The sequence below is a fragment of the Xenopus laevis genome, chromosome 9_10S (assembly GCF_017654675.1).
Source record: "Xenopus laevis strain J_2021 chromosome 9_10S, Xenopus_laevis_v10.1, whole genome shotgun sequence".
NCBI classification, from domain to species: Eukaryota; Metazoa; Chordata; class Amphibia; order Anura; family Pipidae; genus Xenopus; species Xenopus laevis.
This window is the reverse complement of record NC_054388.1, coordinates 107004458-107030552: the sequence shown is the minus strand read 5'-3', so window position 1 is coordinate 107030552 and position 26095 is coordinate 107004458. Positions and strand designations below refer to the sequence as shown.

Below are 26095 nucleotides of genomic sequence, written 5' to 3'. Positions count from 1 at the left end.
AGGGGAATACCTATGCTGCCATAGTTTTATGGTATCTCTCTGTACCGACTATGGGCAAACTTAGAAGGTGGTTCCTGTAGAATTGTGCTTAGTACAGAAGAGGGCAGGGGAATACCTATGCTGGCAACTCCCCTATTTTTATATTGATCCCTACCCTGTCAAGCCCTGGGGCCCTGGGCTCCTTTGAACTACATAGTTGCCTTCTTTGAAAGTTCCCTGAGCCCCCTGTTCAGGCTCTGGTTCTGCCACGTCTAATACAATTTCTGGCTCTCGTATTGCCATGAGCCATGAGCATGTGGAAGGAAAGCCAATCTGTTCCTGGCTTCCGCTGGACAAGCTCCAGGCCTGACATCTCTGTCCAAGAGCCTTAAACCGAATCTGACGAGTCCAAAGATGGCGTTCGCCAACCCTGCTGCGCAACTCTGGGGAGGAATGGAAATTAGTGAGGTGGCAGGATCCCTTCAACTAAGCAGTTCTATGGTACATTGGAATTATATACTGTAGTTTCATGTAAACAGTTCTGCTTTCAACAGTAAAGGACACCAAATTAATTCTGAGTATGTTTAAAGGGAAAGTAAGCAATTATTATATTGTCCTGTTCTCTCATTCTCCTTTCTGCAGGGAGTATTCTCCCTATCTTTGCCACCCTAATGTTTACTTCATTATTCTGATTTTGCATCTGCTGGGAAGTGCCTGACTTATCTGTCCCCCCTGCTTGTGCAGGACCCATATCATACATAATTAAAGGCAAGTGAAAGCTCTCTGATCCGCAGGCATTTGCTGTACTATCTGCTGACGCCAAACCTTTTGTTTCTCAAAACAAAGGGCAGATGCTTGATGTGCGAGCGTTTAATCCGCTGCCTGTGCTCACCCGTGACTCAAGATACAAATTTCAGGAGGGCAGAGATAGGAAGATAAGGAGATATTGAGTGGAGAGTACCAGGCTAGTATTGCCCCAGGCACAAGTACTACTTGGCCCAACTCTGAATATATCGTATATAATACACAAAAGCCATGAATATCCTGTAAATTATATCCTTATAAACGGTGAGTTCTGATGTCATCAGTTATAAATGGTGAGTTCTGATGTCATTTCTGTCACATGACTCACTAAAATTTGTGTATTATAATAAATAAAGTACCCCCAGTTGCAAAATATGAGGATATTAGAAGTTACCTCGGAGTTTCATGACCTGTATAAAAACACTCGGCCTTCGGCCTCGTGTTTTTATATGGTCATGAAACTCCTCGGAAACTTATAATATCCTTATATTTTACAAGAGGGGGTACTTTATTCACTATATTATATAGCGTGGGGACAATCGTCAAAAACCACAGAGGCTCACAATGTATTACAATATGTTTTTGCCATCTCTTTCTTTCTCTTGGACTCATTAAAGAGGGATTATGGCAGAAGCAGAAAAAAATATAATGCAGTGTTATTTGAAGAAACGGTCCTATTGCTCTTATACCATTTTACTGGTCAACATTTAGGCCAGTGGTTCCAGGACTCTGGGACTGGCCCATCTAGAGAGGTTTGGAGCAGTGGCAGGGGGGCAGGTCAGTTAGGGTGAGATTTGGGGAGAATTTGTTCTTCTAGATATACTAAATTGTGCAGAACTATAGGTTCCATGCAGGATGCTGCCACTTTGCACAGTGATTTGTCTAAACTGGAAAACTGGGGCAGTGTCATTCTGTGGCTACTAAAGCAAATAAAGTTCTGTCTTGCATAAAAAAGGGCATTAACTCAAGGGATGAAAACATAATTATGTCTCTTTATAGGTCCCTGGTGAGGCCTCATCTGGAGTATGGGGGCAGTTTTGGACTCCAGTCCTTAAAGGGGAAGGAAACCTCGTCGGCGCTAACCCCCCTCCCCCCCTCCCGTGTACAGTGTCGGACTGGCCCGGCGGGATACCGGGAAAAAACCCGGTGGGCCCCGACCCTCGTGGGCCCCCGCCGGGCCAGAACCTTTTTTTGGAAAAATTTTTTTTTATTTTTGGCGATGCGCAGCGCCGAGTGGCGTTGTTGCGCATGCGCGCCGAACTGAGTTATTGCGCATGCGCGCCAAACGCCGTTGTTGCGCATGCGCGTCAAACGCCGTTGTTGCGCATGCGCGCCGAACGGCTGGGCCGACGGGTTTTAGTAGGGGGGCGGGGGCCCCTGGACAGCAGTCCCGATGGGCCCCGGGCCCCCCAGTCCGACCCTGCCCGTGTATTGCCCCCCCTCCCTCCTCCCCCCTGGCCTACCCCTCCCGCGACATCTTCTTCCACGCAATCTTCTTCCTCCTTTGACCGGCGCATGCGCAGTAGGATCATTTCGCCGGTACGATCTACTGCGCATGTGCGTGACTTTTGGCGCATGCGCAGTAGATCCGTACCGGCAAAATGATCCTACTGCGCATGCGCCGGTCAAAGGAGGAAGAAGATCACGTGGAAGAAGATGTCGCCTGTGAACTCCCTGGACTGGACCTGCGCAGAAGGGTAAGTAACAAGTTAGGGGCATTTGCCCAGCGGGAGGGGTAGGCCAGGGGGGAGGAGGGAGGGGGGGCAATACACGGGAGGGGGGTTAGCGCCGACGAGGTTTCCTTCCCCTTTAAGAGGGATATAAATGAGCTGGAGAGAGCGCAGTGACTAAGTGCAACTAAACTGGTTAGAGGGAGGGAAGACTTAAATTATGAGGGGAGACTGTCAAGGTTGTGGTTGTTTTCTCTGGAAAAAAGGCGCTTGTGAGGGGACATGATTAGACTTTACAAGTACATTAGAGGACATTATAGACAAATAGCAGGGGACCTTTTTACCCATAAAGTGGATCACCGTACCAGAGGCCCCCCCTTTAGACTAGAAGAAAAGAACTTTCATTTGAAGCAACGTAGGGGGTTCTTCACAGTCAGGACAGTGAGGTTGTGGAATGCACTGCCGGGTGATGTTGTGATGCTGATTCAGTTAATGACTATAAGAGGGACTTGGATAATTTCTTGGACAGACATAATATCAAAGGCTATTGTGATACTAAACTCTATAGTTAATATAGATATGGGTATATAGAATTTAATTAAAAGTAGGGAGGGGTGTGTGTAGGGATGCTGGGTTTTCATTTGGAGGGGTTGAACTTGATGGACTTTGTCTTTTTTCAACCCAATTTAACTATGTATGTAACTATGTAACTGAAAGCCCATATTAATGGTCATATAAGGTGGGATATGAGTGAAACCCCTTGGTTTCCTAGGTGTTCTTAGAGCTACGGCTGAATTTCTGATACTTCAATGTTTCCTGTATTTGTAGGTTATGTATAACCTTGTTAGGAGCTAAGGGGAGTCCTTAGCAAAGGTTGGACCTTTAGGTCTTCAACTGAAAAAGTCTGACAACCATTGGTTTTGGTGCTTAATGCAATTTCACTAGGAGATTCCTGCATCTGATGAAGGTGCAATAAAGCCAATGTAATCTTTGCAAGAGAATCTCTCACTCATTGGGTTAAGGGACCAACACAGACATCTTCCTGTTAGATTAGATATTTTTTGGCGGCTCTTTTGGATCTTGATAGAACCAGGTGGACAATCTAATCTGGCAATGACTACATTGGGCAGTGGATGACCATCCTGTATGCCTGATGTTCTGCAAGACCCAATCATGCTATCCAGAAGTTGAGCAGAAGGCTGGTGTGTCTAGAGGTCTAGAGTCCCACAGAGAATTATTAAGGGCCATAAATATTAGGAGCAAGATGAAACTGCTCAACAGTGAAGGTTTCACTTAGGTCAGGAATCCCCAACATTTTTTTTTACCTATGAGCCATGTTCCTGGGTGGTATAAAATAAGTGATGTGATTGGCCATTTGGTGGACTGGCAGTCTACAGGAGGCTTTGATTGGCAGTACACCTGGGTCTGCAACTAAAACTTGCCGCAAAATCAATATGTTGCTCACAATCTACTGGTTGTGGACCACTGAGTGACATTAGATGTGGGCAAAGAGGCCTTTAAAGGTCCAGTCTGTGCTGAAAGTATAGAGGGAATGGTCAGACCCAGGGCTGAAGTGTTCTGAGTGCTCTTGAACTTTGGCCCAGGTTAAATGCAGGGTCGCTGCTGCCAGGTGGCAACAGCCTGCAAGTTACCTGGGGCAGCAAAAATGTGACTCTTGGTAACTTTAAGAGCAGAAATTCCAATTTTTAAATTTAATTGCAACTCTGCTAGTGCAGAAAATGCGATCACACTAGAGATGCAGCCCCCCCTACATCAGCTCTGGCACTTGAAATGGTATGCACCGGGTGGGGACGGCATCAGAAAGGCCACCTCAAGTCGGCAAGGACCCCTGAAACACCCCTGGATTAACGACTCCCTTGTAATCAAAACATGCGCCAAAAATTGTAATTTTCTATAGCCAAATACATCTGTTCTTTAATTGTAACACTTTATAATTGAAGTCCTTCAGAGAAAGAAAACATTATTTGTAGGTGTTATCTATGCTGGCAATGGCACAGATCAGAGTGTAGATAGTGGTGCAAATCCCTCTCAGCAAGTGAGACTCGCAGCCTATAAATCACCAGTTTCCTACTTATAGGAAATCCTCAATTCTGATGATAATTGCACTGGTTTCTGTGCTGCCATGTAGTAATTATGTGTATCAGCCTTATATTGTGACATTTCTATTCTATGTGTACTGTATATTGTGAGTGGGTCCCTAAGCTCAGTAAGTGACAGCAGCACAGAGCATGTGCAGTGAATCAGCAGAAAAAAAGATGGGGAGCTACTGGGGCATCTTTGGAGATACAGATCTTTACTGCTAAAGGGCTGTGGTTGCCTTGGGCTGGTACAGAAGCACAAAACATAATGTACAACACTTCTAGCTTCTTTGGTTAAACTTTAGTTCTCCTTTAAGCTACAGAAGAGGAAAAATGAAGAGAAAAATAACTTTATGGCTTTTTATTTAAAAGAACTAAAAAAGGCTGTAATGTGGGGGTACAAATTTGGACTGGAGCATTGGGGCCCACCAGGGCTGCAAACTGAAGGGACCTCCTCTCAGTCACAGGCGCTGAGCCTCGCTATGTACAAATGCTGTCACGCTCAATAGGCACAAAACGCGATAGGCCCCTATATTTTTGTACTTTAAACTACTATTTAACTACCTAGAATAAATATATAGAGCATCAACCTCTATATCTGGAAGCACAAAGGTGACAGTGAGGTGAATTAAACTAGAGAAGGCCGGGCATTTTTTATAAATCCATGTGAATATATTGAACCTCAGATAATATAACCTACTTGGTGAATTTCAATGCCCTCAAAATAAATATTTTTCACAGGGTAAATGGGATCATTAAAAAAGCAGTTTTTTTATTTACTTTCAGCATTTGAATGAATTCCTAAAGTGTTTTTTTTAAAGCTGTTCCTCGGCAGATGTGAGACACTCAGATGGGAATTAGTCAAATGGAAAAAACAGAGGAAGGAAAGAGATAAAAGAGACTGTGGGTAATTGGCAGCGCACGGCCCCCGGGGTTAGGAAATCCATAAACAGACACTCAGAGGGCCCCTGTGGAATCCAACATGACCAATGCGTAACTGGTGTAACTTGGTATCACTATACAGTCGTAGCACCTGAACGCGTCCTATGGGAGAGGGAGATTAAATGGAGCTTAAAATAAAAATGGCCTCAGTGATCCTAAGTCTGAAATCATCCTTTTGCTTCAGTTTCCATATTTAAACATTTATGTTATTATCATTATTTTTTTCTTCTTCTACTTCAGTCTTGCGCAGCATTCTTTTTCCTCTGAGGCTCAGTACAAGTCTAACATTAAATAAATACTAAGTATATGATAGTTATTTGTTTTTTGGGTTCCAGCACTGTACTCCACCCCCTAGATTTACACACTTGTAGCTACCCCCTCCCATGATCTCTGAATTGTCACTCCCCTTCATCTCGCACAGCTCTGTCAATCCTGATTAAATCATATTCTGACCACAAATACCCCAAAAGTAACCCATAGACTCACCTTTCCCCTTGGTCTTTCTCCAGTCTGCAGTGGTCCAAAAAGTTTTTTCCCGACCACCAACCTCAAATCTCACATCTTCCGCTGCCCCATGGTGACAATTCCTCCACTAACTCCCAAGGGCATTAGGAGCCAAATATAAAAGATGGAAACTAACCTACAAGGCCCCTCGTAATATTACTTTCCCATACATCTCATGCCAAGCAAACAGTTTACAGTTAGATTGGAGTCACCAAAAGTTACTGGGCCCCACAGAATAAAAATGTAAGGACCCACCTAAATTGTATTCATGAAGATCATTAAATCTGCTTATCAATCAGTGCCTCACTAACCCACTATGGGGCAGATTCACTAAGCGACAAATTTGTGCTAGCATTCGCTTCGCTTGCAACACTTCGACAGGCGTAAATTCATTAAAATCCGAAATTGGGCACCGAATGCTGGCAAAGTAGCGCTAGTGTTACTGCGGCAAGCTCTTTTTGCAGCCTATCACCTTGAAAAATTAAAAGTCACCAGCGTTTTTTGGGACTTTGAAAAATTTTCAACTATTTTTTGAGGAAGTCCTATCTACTCTATTGCACTTCTCCTGGTCTGAGGTGGTGAAGGCAAGTCTGGCGCAAGAGGTAACGTTCAGTAAAATCCGCATCTTAGTGAATTTGCGTAGTTACGTCCCGTCGCCAGAGTACAACTTGCCAGGCGTAAGGGAGCGAAGTACAGCTGGAGTCTATCTCCTTCGCTAGCGAATTTTCGTCAGCGTTAGTCACTTCGCCCTTTAGTAAATTTCCCCTATATTTCTTGGGCCCTTCAGCAGTCACACAGTCAACTTGCTTTATCATTATAGCCCTTATTATGAGCCAGGAAGAATAAGAGTAAATATATATATAAAGAAGCCCAGATGATGAATAAAAATGTGATAGAATGTGGAATGGAAATACAGGAAGGTGATGAGAAATTCTGAAGATGACTATGTGAAGAGGTTACAAGAGAAGAGATGATGAGCAGATGAGTGAAGATGAATACCTAAATACTGACCATAGGGTAGATTTAGAATATTATCCTGAGTACAGTGGAAGCCAGTGGGTTGGTTGGCAGCAAAGACGGGTGTGTAAACGTATTAAGAGCCAGGACAAATGACAGTAAGCTACTCTTAGGATGTCCAGATGTCAAACGATCATTTGATGGATAAAAACTTTATGAAGCATTTAATGGAATGTGGAATGGAAATCCAGATAGGTGGTGCAACTCTAGAGAAATACTGAAGATGTCTATGTGAAGAGGTTACAAGAGAAGAGATGATGAGCAGATGATGAGTGAAGATGAATTCCTAGAGAATGATCATAGGGTAGGTATAGAATGTTATCCTGAGTACTAGTGATAGCCAGTGGATTGGGCGGTAGAAAAGAAGGCTGTGTAAACCTAATAGGAGCCAGGAAGAATGATGGTAAGCTACTCTAAGCATGTCCTGATGTAAAAAGATCACTTCATGGATGAAACTTTATGAATCATTTGACGGAATGTGGAATGTAAATCCAGACAGGTGGTACAGATAAATGCTGAAGATGTGAAGAGGTTACAAGAGAAGAGCTGATGAGCAGATGACGAGTAAAGATAGTAATTCCTATCAATTCACCCTCCATGTATAATGCCATTTTTGGATTCCCGAAATGCAAGTGTTTTTCTCATACTGTATAGTGCCCCAGAGAAAAAAGAGGGTTGCTGATGATGGCCCCCAGATATTACATTAAGAAAGCATACTGTAATAAAGGAGACCCCACTATTTCCTAGAGTCTTGCACCTTCCCCCAAGGATCCTGTGGCTTTGATATCCAATAAAGGGGCAAATTTACTTACCTCCAAAATTGCGCCAACGACGGCTTCGCTCAAACACTTTGCCAGGCGAAAATGATCGAAAAATTCGCCAGGACAACGCTAATTCAAGAAAATGCGAAGTTGTGTCCAGGGCGCCGAACGATGGTGAATTTTCGCTAGCGTTAATTCGGCAAGCAAAGCAAAGTTGCGCTAACAATGGCTAATTTGCATACGGCGGGTAGTTAAATTTCAATGGACGTATATGTTGCATCAAATACATTACACTGCACAAGCCCAGAGAACCTTAATAAAATAAAATAAAGTTGTTATAATGCCCTACACATGAGCCCACTGTATAGTTTATGTGCCATATGTTAGGAAATGTAGGGGGGAAGCCGGGTACCCTAAAAAAAAATGTACGATCTTTTGCAGCCTATCACCCTGAAAAACTGAAAAGTCGCCAGCGTTTTTTGGGACTTAGAAAAATGTTCAATTTTTTTTTGGGAACTGCTATCTATATCTATTGCACTTTGCCTGGTCTGAGGTGGCGAAGGCAAGTCTGGTGCAAGAGGCGACGTTCAGTAAAATCCGCATCCGCGAAAATTCACCTGGCATTAGAGTGCAAAGTACCACTTCAGTCTATCTCCTTCACTTGCGAATTTACGTTCATTAGTAAATCTGCGAAGTCCTGAAATTATGTCACGCTAGCAAATTTTTGCCAGCGTTAGTCACTTCACCCTTTAGTAAATTTGCCCCAAAGACATTTCTTTCTAGCTCCGTACCGGCAAATGCCTCCAACTGCGCATGTGCACGAAAGTCACAAAGTTTCCGATTTCTTTGACTTTTGCTGCATGCGCAGTAGATCCTTACCGGTAAATGACTCCTACTGCTCATGCGCCATCAAACGCCGCTGAATAGAGGAAGAAGAGCGCTCGGGAGAAGATGGCTGCCGTGAACTCTGCTGGAGAGGACCTGGGTAAGTAACAAGTTAGGGGCATTTGCCCGGAGGGGAGGTAGGCCGGGGGCAGGAGGGAGGGGAGGGATTTTTGCACCTAGGGGGTTGAATTCTCCTTTAAGAAGATGCACTCCAATAGCCGTATTTGCACAACTGTTGTTAGTTTACAGGTTCAGTTACCCTTTCAAATCACATCCAGTGAAATTCAAGTCATGGCAAAGAGCAGAGCGACTCACTCACCTTCCTCACTGATAGAAAGCTTCTGAATTAGCCATTCAACCACGTCGTTCCCTGTATCGGAATAAACACAAATTCAATCAAAGCTGATTTTGCATTAATGAAGAGACATGTCGAACCTCGTAATCATGAACCGACCATTAACCGTATAAAAATAGTTACCGCCTCTACGCGGAACTGTGCAGCAATTTGTGACAACTGCATAAACATTATACTGTGTGTAAATAATAATACAATTGGTGCAGAACTGTAAAGGCCATAATAAACTAATTTATCAAACACTGAGTTTTTGAAAATCCAAACTAATGACATGTTAATTCACAAATTACACACGCAAAAAATGAAAATAGACAAAGCAGATAGCCAATTGCAATTTGTCGGCCATCTGCTAAATAAACTGGTACAGAGACCTGTGTCCCTTCATGAATACAGAGCTGCCTGCTTTTGGCATCCCTGCATTCACAAAGGGCAGGTCGAAAAACCCTAATGAGATGTGCTCCAAGGGCTGCTGTTTCTGTCTGATGGCCCCCTTTACCCCCACCCCATTTGCCTCTTTTTCATCAGTGCAGGTCAAGAGGGGCCACATGATGAGTACAGAGAACACAACTGCCCTCAGGGGGCCACAAGAGACATAAACATGTGAGTAGTGGGTCACAAAGGGAGCGAGGCTTGTAGGAGTGGGCAGGCGTTCAGTATAAAGCTTGGATCTGGGACATTCACAGGTCATTTCATTGTGGCCCCATGGAAGGGCCAGGTGACTATAAACTATACTATCTTACCAGCATTTTATTGTTCTGGTCCATTTCAAACCAAAACCATTACCCAATAATATAAGATTTACATAGTGGGCACGTCTAGGCCCCCTGCTGTTCGTCACCCCTGTCCCCTACCCTTCCTTCCAGTACATGCAGATATTTTCATCATCAAGTTGGGAGCACTGGGGATTAGCACACAGGAAATTTAAATAACTATTTTATCTCATGAGCAGAACTACAGCTTCCAAACCAATGTGGTTGTGGTTGGGTAGAACGCCGGCCCCCTAAAATCCTGCAGCCCTAGGCCCGGGCCTTTGTTGCCTTTCCACAAATCCGGATCTGATAATATAGCTCTTTCTTGTGCATCTCTAAAGCACCCCTTTTGTTTAAAGGGGAAGGCATTTTTAGTATCTTAAGGCACAAAATGTTTCAATGTCCTTAATATAATGATAATGGGTTGAGTGCAGAGGATCTCTTGTATTTGTGTGAATTTTGTGGTCACACCCTCATTGCACCCCCGCTTAGTGTTTTTAAAAACTAGCGGTGAGCACAACTTTCCCTTGTTTGTTATAGTTCATATAGGAGCAGTGGCCACAGGGCCGGATTATATCTCCTGTGCATCCCCAGTGTTTCTGAACCAAAGTGGATGTAGTTGAGCAGCATGTCGCCCCCTAAAATCCTGCCGCCCTAGGCCCAGGCCTTGGTGGCCTTCCAACAAATTCTGGCCTGAGTGACCAGCTCCATGTTGTAGCCCCCACCCTTCCCAGCTATAGTCAAGTGATCCCACTGGTGTCTAATAAAAGGGCAGCCAAGTTTGGGAGTTTTACTTTGAAAGCAGCAAGTAAGTTGCAGGTAAAACCTAGTCCCTTTGTAAAATGTATAATGAAGCAATAGAATTCTTAATGAATCAGATAAAATTGAGTGTAGGACTGGCCAGATATGGGATGACTTTGACGTAGTTGTTCAGCTTAAATATATTGCAATATATGGACAAACAATCCATGTGTTGTTTAAAGGGTAAGGCATTTTTCAGTAGCAGTAGCACAAAATGTCTCTGTCTTAAATATATTGATAATGGGTTGAGTGCAGAGGACTCTTGTATTTGTCTATTAAACCCTGAAGCATTCTCTCATACATAATAAATGTCCTTGAGCAATTTAGCAAAATCATTTAGGGTAGAGACACACGCAGCGATTCAGGGAAATTAGTCGCCCGATGACAAACCTCCTCTACTTCGGGTCGGCTAAACTACCCAAACTGCCTCCCCTGCCGGCTAGAATGTAAATCGCCGGCGGGATGGCACTCGGAGCACTTCGATTTCAGAAGTCACCGAAGTTTCCTCGTGAGGCAACTTCCCTTAGGATGGAAAAGAAGCTTTTGCTTTACAAGGAGAATAAACACCATCCATCATCATCATCATTTATTTATATAGCGCCGACGCAGTGCATTACCTTAGCTATAACAAACAGGGAATAAATGGTGGATAACAAACAAGGGTAACAGAGTACAATAGGATTAGGCCCCCGTGCCCTTTCCTCACCACTGCCTTTGAATAAAACCCTACAGGCCCTCATATTTGGCCTAAATTCATTGGTATTATTAACAAAAAAATGTTTTAAAAATGGTGCACATTTTTTAATTAAAGTATATTGTAGATAGGTTTCTTTTTCATTAAATGAAGTAAATTTTTTTTGCCTTTACATGCCCTTTAATAGGGAAGAAAATCTGAGTGGAAACCATAGACACCTGGGTATTAGGATGACCTGCATCCAACCTGAACCTGCCATGTCTGAAACCACACAGCTCAAGGGTTATAAAGCTTCTAATTAATGAGGAAAAACGAATGCAGCACCACTAATAAAGAAAAGCAATGGATCAGTTATAAAGGAGGGGAAATATCTAACTATGGTGTCCCAATATGAGTTCAGCACACTCTCCAGACTCCTTCCAATCACATGGACTTCATTCACATGTCCAGAACCCACAGCAGTAATAGGCTAATATTCCTACAGGTAATAACATTACGGCACTGTATCCCCCTGAAATTCTTCTTTAACTCTAATTAATTGGGTGATTTGTCACTATGTAAAAGATTCAGGTTTGGGGGAAATCTGCACACAGGAGGATATCAATGAGAAATGATTAAGTCCCTGAGCATTATGAAGACCCATAGGATCAATTATCCTATCCGTGCAGCTCAGTGTAGGCCCAATGGGAAAGGAGTGTTACACTTACACAGGGATTGTGAATTCTTCATGGAAATTATCCTTGGGGCTGACCCTTGTGCTTGGCTCTCAGGAGGCACCAATTCACTCCATGGCCTAATGGAACACATATGTTTCCAGGATATTGTTACCAGCACAAGTCTAAGGGCTCTTACACATGAGCGTTTTTACCTGCGCTCCCCTGCGTTCCGTTTTTCGGCGTTCAGCCGCAGGGGAGCGCAGGAATAGACGCATTTCATTATTTCAAATGGGGCTGTACTCACACAGGCGCGTGTAGGCGCCGAACGCAGGAAAAATGCAGCATGTTGCGTCTCAACCTGCGTTCAGCGCCTACATGCGCCTGTGTGAGTACAGCCCCATTTGAAATAATGAAATGCGTCTATTCCTGCGCTCCCCTGCGGCTGAACGCCGAAAAACGGAACGCAGGGGAGCGCAGGTAAAAACGCTCATGTGTAAGAGCCCTAAAGCTATACTTGCCAACTGCCTAACAATTAGCCTCTGAAAGAACAATTAGCCTCTCAAAGAGGACAGGGCTTTCCCTAAAGTAGGAGGATTTTATCAGAACTGGGTTGGTGACTGGGGTGCCGTTTGGGCAGATTGCGATGAGGTAAAAAATGTCCCTACACTTGTATAACTGAGTGTTTTCTTCAGAAAAAATACTATAGTTTATATAAACAAGCTGCTGTTTGGCCATGGGGGCAGTCATTCAAGCACAGGATACATAGTAGATAACAGATAAGTACTACTATAGTTTATATAAACAAGCTGCTGTGTAGCCATGGGGGCAGCCATTCAAGCACAGGATACACAGTAGATAAAAGATAAGTACTACTATAGTTTATATAAACAAGCTGCTGTGTGGCCATGGGGGCAGCCATTCAAGCACAGGATACACAGTAGATAACAGATAAGTACTACTATAGTTTATATAAACAAGCTGCTGTGTAGCCATGGGGGCAGCCATTCAAGCACAGGATACACAGTAGATAACAGATAAGTATACTATAGTTTATATAAACAAGCTGCTGTTTGGCCATGGGGGCAGCCATTCAAGCACAGGATACACAGTAGATAACAGATAAGTACTACTATAGTTTATATAAACATGCTGCTGTGTAGCCATGGGGGCAGCCATTCAAGCACAGGATACACAGTAGATAACAGATAAGTACTACTATAGTTTATATAAACAAGCTGCTGTGTAGCCATGGGGGCAGCCATTCAAGCACAGGATACACAGTAGATAACAGATAAGTACTACTATAGTTTATATAAACAAGCTGCTGTGTAGCCATGGGGGCAGTCATTCAAGCACAGGATACACAGTAGATAACAGATAAGTACTACTATAGTTTATATAAACAAGCTGCTGTGTAGCCATGGGGGCAGCCATTCAAGCACAGGATACACAGTAGATAAAAGATAAGTACTACTATAGTTTATATAAACAAGCTGCTGTGTAGCCATGGGGGCAGCCATTCAAGCACAGGATACACAGTAGATAACAGATAAGTACTACTATAGTTTATATAAACAAGCTGCTGTGTAGCCATGGGGCAGTCATTCAAGCACAGGATACACAGTAGATAACAGATAAGTACTACTATAGTTTATATAAACAAGCTGCTGTGTAGCCATGGGGGCAGCCATTCAAGCACAGTATACACAGTAGATAACACATTTCTGAAGAATCCCATTGTATATTACAGAGTTTATCTGTCATCTGTCGTCACTGCTGCAATCAAAACGGCACAACTGGTTCAGGCCCAGTGCTTTAAGGGGGGCCTGGCAGTGCTGAACTTCCTGGATTAGCCGGGCCCCCTTTGCGTCGCTGACATCCGGCATGTTTCTGAAAGCCACTGAAGTTTCCTAAAGCCGGCAAAAGCTTCCAAAAGCCGCCGAACTCTGAAAGCCGTGAAAAGAGGCGAAAGCCGCGGAAAGAGCCAAAAGCCGCAGAAAGAGCCAAAAGCCCTCAGATCGGTCCTAAAAAAACTTGACTTATAGGGGGCCTTGACCACCAATTATTTGTTTTCAACTTATTGGGGGGGCCTGACCTTGTGTGTGTGTTTACCGTTTTTAGCACTGATGTCTGTGTGGTCTTTTTACTATGGTGTGGACAGGATCCTCGATGGGTCTTGGGGGGCCAGGCTGGTGTGGTGGTTACTAGGGAGCCCAGAACATTTTGTTGTATGGGGCCCCGTGATTTCTGATGGCAGCCCTGTCTCATTTTTTTCAGCTATGTATGGCTGCCTCCATGACTGAAGCTTGCCTATAGTTGTGTTCCTGAAGCAAACACACCAGTTTTACCAGTGCAGAAGAACAGTACATTATATTTTCATTTTTTGGTGTTACTGTTCCTTTAAGACTTCCTGCTCCTCCCCCAATGAGTCACCATAAGAGAGTTCTAGTCCAGCCCAGTGCCTGTCTCTTCTCCATCAGAGTGTCCTACTCAGGGCAGCCATCAGGGGGGGACGGGGGGAGAGTTGTAGGGGGCTCCGAGGGTAAGGGGGGCCCCAGCCACGCCACACTTACTTGATTAGCCGGGCCCCCCATCTTTCTGAGAGCTGCTGACTTCGGGAAGGCATGGACGTTTAAGGGGCCCTGGCCACCAATTTTCTTATAATGTGGGGGGGGGCCTGGCCACCAATTATTTTTTCTCATGTGGGGTCCTAGCCACCAATATTTTTTAATGGGGGGGCCCTGGCCAGAAAATGTTTTTCTATGGGGGGCCCTGACCACCAATATCTTTTTATTTTTTATTAACATGTGGGAACCCTAGCCACCAATATTTTTTTTGTTTTTTTACTGTGGGGTGGGGAGGGCGGACCTGTAGGTGGGGCTTGCGGTGGGCGCAGCCCAGGGGGCCCAGGAAATTGTGTCGTACGGGCAGAGGCGGGCCAAACAGGCCGGGCGCCCTAGGCAGCCCAGCCCGCCTGCTCGCCCCTTCCTTTCTTCCGTTCCCAGCGCGCATATGCAGTAAACATGTTCCCGGGCGCGCAGTAAAGGTGGTCCGGCGCGCATGCGCATTAAAGACATTCACGTTCGCTTCAGCGTGCGGCGCTTACTGCAAACAGATTTCCAGGTGGGTTCAGTCTAGGGGTAGGCAGAAGAGGTAGCTGCCCAGCGCCCCCTAATCATTGCGCCCTAGGCAGCTGCCTCTTCTGTCTACCCCTAGTTCCGGCCCTGCGTACGGGGCCCTACGATTTCTGATGGCGGTCCTGGTCCTACTCTAGTAAACTGGTGGTTATGGGTTTTTCTTTTAATGAACCATTGGCTCTGAAGAGCTGGGGATACATTTTATTGAGCAGGTTTAACCAGAATGTTCAACCTGCTCAATATCCCAAGCTCTTCAGAGCCACTGGACAACCTCAACATGCTTAGAGCTTAGGAACATGCTGGTACTTGTAGTCCAGTAACATTCAAGTGTTTATATTACTTTTAAAGCCAGGCTAAAACATATTGCTCAGCAGTGAAACAGTGTCTGTCAGTTCCTCCAGCAACAAAGGGATTAAAACTGGTTCTGGATTCTTAAAATTATAATCTATGAATTATTTATCATGTTTAGTTGCTGGAGAAAATAAAACAGCTCAAAACTCTAAGCGACAGATTCTGAAAACACCAGAAACAAAAAAAGGAAATGTTCTAAAATAGTCACCATTTATTGCCATCAAAGCCTCCAACTGTACATTGAGATGGCGCTGAGATTACTACTCAACACTTGATGAAGGGGCTGTTCTTTTGGTATAACACAATTTGATGCAGTTTAAAAGTCCAATAAAATTCCAACAGGAATCATTTTGAAACATTTTCTAAAAACAACACCAACAAAAAGGAGTAGAAAAGCTCATGGGAATCTGTGGGGTTGGCTACATTTTTTGCACCGGGTGCACCACAAGGACTTTCTGATCTCCTGTGTCCAAAGTGTAGTTCCCATTGGCTGGCCTAGGGGTGCTTAGTAGTGATGTGCAGGTTGGGATTTCCACGACCCGCACCCGCCCTCCACCTCGCCCAAGCCCGACTTCCGGGTTCCTTTATAGACCTGCCCCGCCAATGACATTGCAAAAGGGCTGGGGCGAGCAGGCACAGCGTCTATAAAAGAAGAACCCGGAAGCTGGAAGCCGGCACTGCAACGTGGCGGGCAGGGAGAGCAGGAGAAGAGCTCAACCCGCACCCGTGAAGAAGAGTGTGAGGTCTGCCTGAACCTGCCCGACCCGCACATCACTAGTGCTTAGCTTGAAAATAACCCCCATCATATTTTAAAAAAAGGAACCTTTGACCAGCCTTCTTTTCCAAAATATAATCACCAGAGGCAGGCTTCATTCCATTCTTTAGACTGGAACCCAAAATACACTTGTCAGTTTTTCCCTCACTAATGCCACTGCCAGGGATGGAAAAATCTCCCGGCTCATAATTTGTGGATTTTCTTAACTACATACCCTGAGGCATTTTCCTGCAGGTTTCTCAGTGTCATGCATAATAGGAATGTTTCTAGAAAAATACATAGCAGATGTGCCGTGTACGCAAAGTAAAAATCAAATTGGAAAATATTATCATTATAGAGCTTGGATAATATTCCATTATAAGTAGGGATGCACTGAATCCAGGATTTGGTTTGGGATTCGGCCAGGATTCACCCTTTTTCAGCAGGATTCGGCTGAATCCTTCTTACCGGCGGAACCGAATCCGAATCCTAATTTGCATATGCAAATTAGGGGTGGGGAGGGAAATCCTGTGACTTTTTGTTACAAAACAAGGAAGTAAATAGTTTTTCCCTTTCCCTTAGGATTTGGTTCGGTATTCTGCCGAATCTTTCGAGAAGGATTCAGGGGTTAGCCTGAATCCAAAATAATGTATTTGGTGCCTCCCTAATTATAATATCCCATAATTTGGTGTGAAATATATAGATGTGCAACTGGCAGATACGCAATAGTGTGGTCACTTTATTACTTTCTTTTTGTCATTATATTTTTCTCATCTCATGGATCTAATTAAAAGTCCATTGGTTTGCTTGTTCTGCTTCAGGTCTTCCTCTCTCATATCTAACTTGGACAAACTCCCCCCAGGTAGCAGAATGGAGTACAAAAAAATCATGGCTCGTTTAGGGATATATATTTGCTGCGGGGAAGGGGGTGCAAGTCGGCATGGGGCAGGTAGTGGGCAGAGGCAGACGGGAAGTGGGTGGAGGTGGGAAATGGGTGGGAGGGTTGGGCTAGATTGGGATTGAAGTGCGCCTGGCCCCTCTGAAGATGGTGGGATTGGCTTCAATTCATATGTAAGAGGCTGAGGAGTGATACTGGCTCACAGTCAGGGTTCCAGTTAATCCCAAAGTTGTCCAGTTGGGTTGTGAGACCAGTCATATTCTTCCACTCTCAACTCAGCACACCCATTCTATATGCACTTGTCTTTGTTCATGGGGGCTTTATTGTGCTGAAACCAGAAAGGGCCTTCTGTAAACTGTTGCCAAAAAGTATGACAAAAGGAATTATAGAGAATCTCTTTGTACACTGAAGCCTTAAAGGTTGTTTTCAGTAGAACAAGAGGCCCTTGCCCAAATAAATGATGAGAAACAAAGGAAGAGCATTATTCCTCATTCACCAAACCTAACCATTGTCAGTACTGATTCCACCAGATAGAGACATTTCAGAACTCAGCAGTAAATGTTACAACTTTTATAAGGGATGGGTACTTACATTTGGCCGTATAATCTATTTATCTTGATCAACACTGGGAAAAAATCTAAATTCCTAATTTTTTTTTTATAATCCAGACTTGATAAGGTTTGTGTGCTCATCTTCAATTTATCAAACAATGCCATTCATTGTGAGGGTCAGATGTGCCTCTAATATCACCACTTATTCAATGAGCATCTCCCTTTTTGCCAACAGTTATTAAGTGAGCACAGGGCTGGGCCAAACCGACAGGGCACCCTAGGCTCACCGGTCGGCTACCCCTCCCCCCAGTGTGTGCATGTGTGTGCGGGAGTGCACATGCGCCATAATAGAAGGGAGGGAGGGGAGAGCAAACGAAGGGGAAGGGCAAGGGAGGGATGGAGGTGGGGCGAGTGACAGAGGAAGGGAGGGGAGAGTAATAGAGTGGAGGGGAGGGGAGAGGAGAGGGAGGTGAGAGCAGCAGGGGTGTGAACCCGGACTAGAGGTAGGCAGAAGACATTTTAATAGGTACCTGCCCAACGCCAAGGGGGTCTGAGGAAGACTGCGGAAGTGACATCACACGCACGGCACTCTGACATCACTTCCGTTACACGTGCTGCTTGACGTCAGCACGCACAACATAGGGGACTGTCAAGGTTTGATGTCTAGGGTGCCATCGGATCTAAATACAGCCTTGCCAGCGCCCCCACATTATTGTGCCCTAGGCAGGTGCCTCTTCTGCCTACCCCTTTTTTCAGCCCTGAGTGAGCATCACCGTTATTTTATTAACCTTGCCCTGTGCTCCAATCAGTCAAAGCCGCAATATCTTCCAAGTAATATGAATTCAGATGGCACCACAAAACCAGGAGTGCGACTCTACTGGAGGAAACAAACAGTGGAGGCCATCATCATATCTCGCAAATTCTATGGCATTTCATATGTAACCTCTGTTTCAAGCTGGCCATGGACTTACCTGTCATTGCATGAGGTATTACTGTGATCAGTAGCCTCTGATTCCTCATTTTGATGCCCATGTCTGGATCTTGCATGGCAACAATCAGCCGTTCCATCTACACAATTCAGAATGACAAGAAGATTATAATTCTAATTTTATTCTCCAGTTTCTAGACAAGCAAGAAAGGGACATTATAGTGACCTCTAATGGTCATAAATGACTTATAATAACATAAATTATCCATCCAAATCTCCACTTGCACGCCTTAGCATTACAGAAGAACTCGGGGTAGGCAGAGTAGACAAGTCCCTAGGGACTTGATTTAAGAAAATAATGACTGACTGGTACCTCTGGTTCACTCTTGCTGCCCTTAGTTTGGCCTGACTGAAATTTCCTAACTTTGATAATAGCAGCGGGTATGTTGGTGTAGAGGGGTTCAGGAGACATGGTGAGTGGTAAGAGGGGACATCTTAGACCAGGGGTGTTCAAAAGGTAGATCGGGATCTACCAGTAGACTGTTAGCTGGTGACACTGTCAACAAACAGTCTAAATCACCCTCCTGTTTTATGCTTTTCATTTAGATATTTTTTTATGCTAAGGTTACATAAGAATTAGATATTTAAATATAACAATATATATTTACTACTGGAACAGAATGCTAGCAATTCTTTTATGGGTGTAGATCATAATGGGACATCATTACTGAAAGTAGACCTGGCACTCAAATAGGCACTCCCTGTCTTAGACCAACCCTGCTCCATAGCACTCCATAGCACTGTAGGAGACCTAAACTTCACGATAAATACAAAAACATTTTCTAGTGAAATGCATCACTATAAGCGCCATTGCCTTGCTCTTCGTTCATATTTGGAGATTACCCTGCTATTTTGGCCTGCTCATACGGGTATTATGCTGTAGCAAATATCAGAAGGGCAGATGTTGGAAACTAAAAGTCAAAATATTCTAGGAGTTCACAGAATTCTCATTGGAGGATCTTCTTGCATTAAGTGGGCAGCTGTCCCACTGTGCCCCCAATTTTTCAACAAAACTTGACAGCATTTAAAAAAAATTTAATTATTCATGCAATTATTCATAATTTACCAATAAGAATTCCCAATAGCCATGTCAGCCCCCCCACAATCCATCATTTTCCCCAGAATTGCAGTATTGTTCTGGTCACCAGGGGATGCTGTGCCTGGCGCATTTGTTGCCTATGCATTAAGATTAGTGCATTTTGTGTTGGCATCATTGGCGTGCAACTGTGCTGATTAATGCAGGGCACCTCGGGAAACGTGGAGCTACCACTTGGTTCAGAGGGGTTCCCTTGCGTCAACAGCTCTTGATTCAGAATAGGAGGGACTGTTTGATGCCAAATGCAACTTTACAGAAATGCTTGCAATTTTACGCAAGCACCTTTAATAAAAAACTTACAACAAGGAGTTTTGCATAACTGTAACTGTGCTAATAGTTGTAAATAGGGTTGCCACCTTTTGGCTGTGTTCTCACCGGCCAGGGCGGGGGAGGGTCCATTACATCATGGGTGGAGCTGTGATATAAATTGGGGCGGAGGCAAGACCTCATGGACCACATACAAGGGGGAACAGTAAGTAGGGAAGGCTAGAAGGGTTGTTGGGAAAGGGGGTAGGAGGAGGGTCGGGGCAGATTGTACATTGCCGGTAAGTTTGTAATACTGGCCAAGGCCCTTGCTGGTGTTTTGAGGCTAGGCTGGTGAAATACTGGCTGCGTTGTAACCCTAGTTGTAGATGTACCCTCTTGTCTCGTGGTGGCAGCAACTCTGCTCTTGATAGGAGCATAGATGTTGTTGTGGAATCTCTCTTTAAGGCAATGTTCCCCAACCTTTTTTACCCACAAGCCACATTCAAAAATAGAAAGAGTTGGGGAGCAACACAGGCATGCAAAAACTTCCTGGGATAGCCAAATAACTGCCGTGATTGGCAATTTGGTAGCCCCTATGCGGACTGTAAGCCTACAAGAGGCTCTGTTTGGCATTACACGTGATTTTTATGTAGCCAAAACTTGCCTGGAATTAAAAAATAAGCTCCTGCTTTGAGGCCACTGGGAGCAACATCCAAGGGGTTGGTGAGCAACATGTTACTTGCGAGCTCCTGGTTGGGGATCACTGCTTTAAGGTATGGGGACCCTACCTGTGTGCAAGAAGGATGAAATTCCACCTTAAGGGGGGGTCTAAGCACCACCACCTCAATAAAAGGGAGGACCTCCCAGTATACAAGCAGGTGAGCAATTTTGTTTTTTTCCCCTTAGTGGTGTCAAATAGCCACCATGCTAACCCCACTCTACAAGAGACTACAGGCTAAATAAGGAAGCTCAGCACAAAAAAAAGGGAAACACCAAACTGTTTTGAAGTGTTATTAGCAAACATAGATAGCATTCAGTGAATAAACTACACAGAACCAATTAAGCGAGATATTATAACGTGATTGCATGTCATTAATGAACTTTGGAGATCAATGCCAATATCTGTCTTAATCTGTTTAATAACAAGAGCTTTCGCAGTGGCCATTTAGTTCCCCAATGAACTGTTTCAAACAGATTTGTTTTTTCTTGTTTGCCCAATATGACGGCTAATGTGATGTGACGTTCAGACGATAAATATCTTATGCATTAGTTTTGGTGATTATTAAAGGCGCAGTGGGTGGAGCAGGGAATCGGCGCTTATATCATAGAGCACATTAGGGTCACTTTCTGAGGAAGTATCAGATCTTTTCGTGGGACAGAAAGAAATCATTTATAAGGAGCTTATCCTTTCCATAAAACACCATCTGGCCGGGGAGCACAAAAAGGGCATCCCTAGTGAAATGACAGTTGAACATCTGGTCAGCAGCAGATATGGAAGATGCTTTGTGCATAATCTGTGCTAAAACCCCATTCCAATCTCTTCTTTGACATTCCCACCAGCCCTGCAATGGATGTCTAGTGCAAGAGTTCATCATCAATAAAGGGCAACTCCTCTCATAAGGGGAAAACAAGTAATTCTAAGCAACTTCCCAATATTTATACATTACACATCTTTTATTGTTATTCAAGTTATTCTGTAATTGCTTTTGAGAGCCGTATCTGTCGGGCTGGATCTATTCTTTGCACAGTAACAGACCTGGAGGGAAACTGGCTTCTGCTTCACTGTTTCCGGAATCAGAACCAGAGGCCATAAACAGTGGAACATGTGCTTTTTTTTTTTTAATAGCAATTTCATTGACACATACTTTAACAGCCAATGAAAATGTTTAATGAGCGTTTATTGGAAAGCTGCTGAGAATTACAGTTTCCTTCATTTAGGCAAGGGGTAAAGATCCAATTTAAAGGCACATTTCTCTCTTACGTGATAGCAAATGAAAACAGAGGCACCAGACACGTTATTGTATATAGTCCTCTGTTCTGCAAGCCATACATTGGGCTCGTACAGAGATGCAGACTGCTGATGCCTTGGAATGCTGCACCGCTTATTAACCATCACCTCTCCACTTCCCCCTCTGCTTCCCAACCCTAGCACTCCACCTGAGGCTGCTTTTCTTTACCTGGCTTTAGAACAGAAAACAGTACTGGTAGCCACCACATCTTGCTGCCCATCTCGGTGCCCAGGCTATATAATGTTATTTGCAGACAGAGCCGGCTCAAATTGTATGTGGGCTCTTAGCGGGTACCCCCCACCCAGTGCCGCTTGCACAGTTCTGACTCTCTCCCCTGGAACTAATGGTAGGACTGAAAACGTAAGTTCTGACCACCACCCTTGTGCCCTAGATATGTGCCTCTTCTGCCTACTCCTAGTTCTGGCCCTGACACGGATCAAGTGTGTGCCACATGCACTGGAAGCCAAGATCAGATCAGTCCCAGCATCGGACATGGGAACCGGATGTGATGCAGCTAGACATGGAGGCCGCCAACCCTGAAATTAATAAATGACCCTCACTGTGTTTTCCCTCAGTTATCCACTCGCCCAGTCTGATCCTGGGCTTGCCAGAGAGTGAGTGGTGTTTGGGACAATAATGGGCATGTTTGGACGTAACAATCCATGGGTTCACATGGGACTTAAACCATGATCTGTTTGTAAAAATACGCAGGTATGGGATCTGTTATCTGGAAACCCATTATCCAGAAAGCTTTGAATTATGGGAATACCATATCCCATAGACTCCATTTTAATCACATACTTAAAATTTAGATTTTTTTTTCTGAAATGAGAAAAAAATTACCTTGTACTGGATCACAAATAAGATATAATGAATCCTTATTGGAATCAAATACAGCCTTTTGGGTTTAATTAATGATTTTTTTAGTAGACTTAGGGGGTTATTTATAAAGCCACAACTTTTTGGCGGCGCCATTTTTGATGCCAAAAAAGTTTGTCTTTTATATGTGATTTTATTTCGCCCTGATGCTGCTCAAAGATACTGCGAGACAATCCGAAAAAGTTTAGTTTTTTTCTCTATCCAATTTTTCTTCGTTTTTTATTGATAATTAAGGATAAATCGAGGATTCTAGTTTGGTTCGATTTTTTTGAGAAAAATGTGTATTTTTATATAGAACCCCCTTAATGTCTACTAGTAGGGTGGGGCTCACCCTCTACCCCAGGTACCAATGAAATGAGGGGACATAAACCTTCCCTAAATCTCTCTAGTTAAGACTCAGACTCAACTACATGTGCAATGGGAATTCCCTAGACAGGATATACAATATGAGTTAAACTATACAGTAATCTGATCAACATCCACTAATGTTCCCTGAATTTTGTGTCTAACCATTCCATCTCCCCTTTTAGTGATCAGACCCAAGGCATGTCTCAGCATCGCTCATCCCTAACTCACCTTATTGTCTTCACTGAATCAAAACCTTTAAGTAAATTAAACCTTGGGTTTCCTCCTTCCAAGAGTGAATTCCGCAGTCTCTCCCGTGTGATTAAAAGGCGCTTTTAATGATTTCTTCCAGCTACAATTTCTCGCTATTTGAAAGCAAGGGCAGATGATGGATTTCAGCAAATGTACCATGAGTGGTGTGGGATTTCACTCAAAAGGAGTTTTTATCTCCTGGATGAAAAAACGACACTGGGGATTCATTGGCAGCCACGTGAGTCAATTTATATCATAACAACCAGCAATAACAGGGCTGTGTGTTCTTTAGGCATTTTACATATCCACCGTCAAAGTCATGGTGAGGCCTGTTTCTGAGGGTTGTAGTTCAATAACAACTGTATATCAGGGTACACTGCTACAATAAGAGTTTCTATTTCTGATAGTATAAGTGAGGCTGTATACTTATGCTTATTACTATAAGGTTTCCTATGCAAATATCAGTGTTATTACATTTGATACTTGGCTGTTATTCTTGTTAATATGAGTGCTGCTGTTCTGTGATCCCTCTTACTATACCCACTACTATACCTGTGCTGTTATACCTGTGACTATACCCACTGCTGCACTGTTATACCTGTGACTATACCCACTGCTGCACTGTTCTGCCTCTTACTATACCCGCTGCTGTGCTGTTATACCTATGACTATAGAAGTAGAAAATCACCGGCACAAAAGGATATTTCTAGCAGGGGAACCCTTGCTCGATTATTTGCGGATGCAACGTTTCGGGGCGTACCCCTTTGTACCCCGGGGTACGCCTCGAAAACGTTGCATCCGCAAATAAACGAGCAAGGGTTTCCCTGCTAGAAATATCCTTTTGTGCCGGTGATTTTCTACTTCTCTGTCTGTTGTGGAGGCTGCCGATACCTCCTTCATCGAACACCAGGTTTTGCAAAATTGGGACGGCCAGGGTGTGCGAGGTGACTCTTCTTGTATACCTATGACTATAGCCACTGGTACACTAATATGCCGTTTACTATACCCACTGCTGCACTGTTATGCCTCTTACTATAGCCGCTGCTGCACTGTTATGCCTCTTACTATACCCGCTGCTGCACTTTTACTCCTGTGACTATACCCGCTGCTGCACTGTTATTCCACTTACTATAACCGCTGCTCAACTGGTTTGCCTGTTACTATATTTGCTGCTGCACTGTTATGCCTGTAACTACAGGTTCTACTGGGCTATTATCCCAGTCCTATAAGTGATGCTCATTGCTGCCCTATTATAACTATTACTGTACCCGAAGCTGCACTATTATACCCAAGATTAATACAAAGGCTGCTTCCCTATTATTACTCTGCAACTATAAATGATACTGCAACGTTACACCTGATACTATAAGTGCTGCTGTACTATTATCCCTGCTACTATACGTGATGCCTTATACCTTATGGTCACCCCCTACCAGGACCCCCATGAAGACAGCCCAGCAGTCCACAGGTTTCCCAACCCCTGTCTTAGTGCTTAGATGCATAAAACCCCTTTCTGAAAGCTGAACTTGCTGTGCGGCTCCTCCAGGGCTCAGTAAACTCATCATTTCCCTGTCACGGTCTCTTAGCCCCGATGATATCATATTAACTAATGAACAGGAGAGGCGAGGAGTGCAATCGAAAAGACTGGAATAAGTCAGCCTGGCAGTTCAGCTCCACTTTAACTGATACATGAGACAAATACACTCGGTGAGGGGCATCTTCACTTGACTCCTAACTGCTCATGGGAATCCAGTTTTATCTGGGACATGGCTGTGTGGGATAACTGGAGTTCTCCATCACTTTGGGGGTATCTCTGGCTATAGTTGTAGTGGGAAAGATGAATTCAACCTCGTTCTTCTGGGATTGAAAGAATGAATTAAATATAATCCATGAAATGTAAACTGGATACTGGAGGATAAAGGCAAATCCCGTGTCCTGGTTTAGCACTAAATCAGGGAGAAGTTTGGCAAGCAGAGCAGCAAATGAAATATTCTGGGAAGTGCTAAATTATTTAGTAGCAACACGTTCAAAGCAGTGCAAATCCACCTCAACAAAGCCAAGGCTTATGTTCATATGCACAGAGCTGGTAGAATAAGGGTCACTGCAACAATCCCAAGAGCAAATTTTCACCAACAACAACTGTAAGGTCCTGGGGTTCTCTCGTCAGTGGTGCTGTAGGTGTAGAATACAGGTGACACCCTCAGGTGGGGATTATGGTAGGAAATTAAAATGGACTTACCTTGGCCAAACATGACATCTGGACTTTGCAGTTCTTCCCTTGTTGGAGACTGTTAATGGTCATTGCTGAGTGCTGAAGTCAAACTGCTGGTTTGAAAGCTGTGTATGTCCCTGTGTATTAATGTGGAGGGTGATGGCTCTGTGGGCTGGCAGTTTGCACCTCTCGTGCCTCTCTGCTGCCACCTAGGGGATCAAAATTAATATAGCGACCAAGTACTGCAGGTGTTTTACAATAAGAGCAAAACAGATGCAATGGGCACTTTGGCTCCCTGGTAAGTTGCAACCTAATGGCACAAATGGCACAGTGCACACATCATTTGGCCACTAAGTACATGGCCCAGACTTAATTATAGGTGCAAGAATTATCCTTCTATTATCTGCCTGTCAGTACTATGTCATCTGGCTCAAATGTTAGAAACGACAGTAGCCAGCATC

The 26095-nt window shown here is 44.0% G+C and overlaps 1 protein-coding gene across 2 annotated transcripts in view; it reads right to left on the bottom strand.

Annotated features, from left to right (window-relative positions):
• The window catches only part of rgs9.S (regulator of G-protein signaling 9 S homeolog), a 72735-nt gene extending 46985 nt beyond the window's left edge, over window positions 1-25750 (bottom strand). For both annotated transcript variants that reach the window (XM_041578511.1, XM_018237800.2), the window contains exons 1-3: window positions 25662-25750; window positions 18579-18675; window positions 8981-9031 (exon numbers count right to left, since the gene is read on the bottom strand). In XM_041578511.1, the coding sequence (XP_041434445.1) occupies window positions 8981-9031; window positions 18579-18675; window positions 25662-25724 (211 nt within the window). In that variant the 5' untranslated portion in view covers window positions 25725-25750. The remainder of the gene's footprint in view (window positions 1-8980; window positions 9032-18578; window positions 18676-25661) is intronic.
• Window positions 25751-26095: the final 345 nt, after the last annotated feature.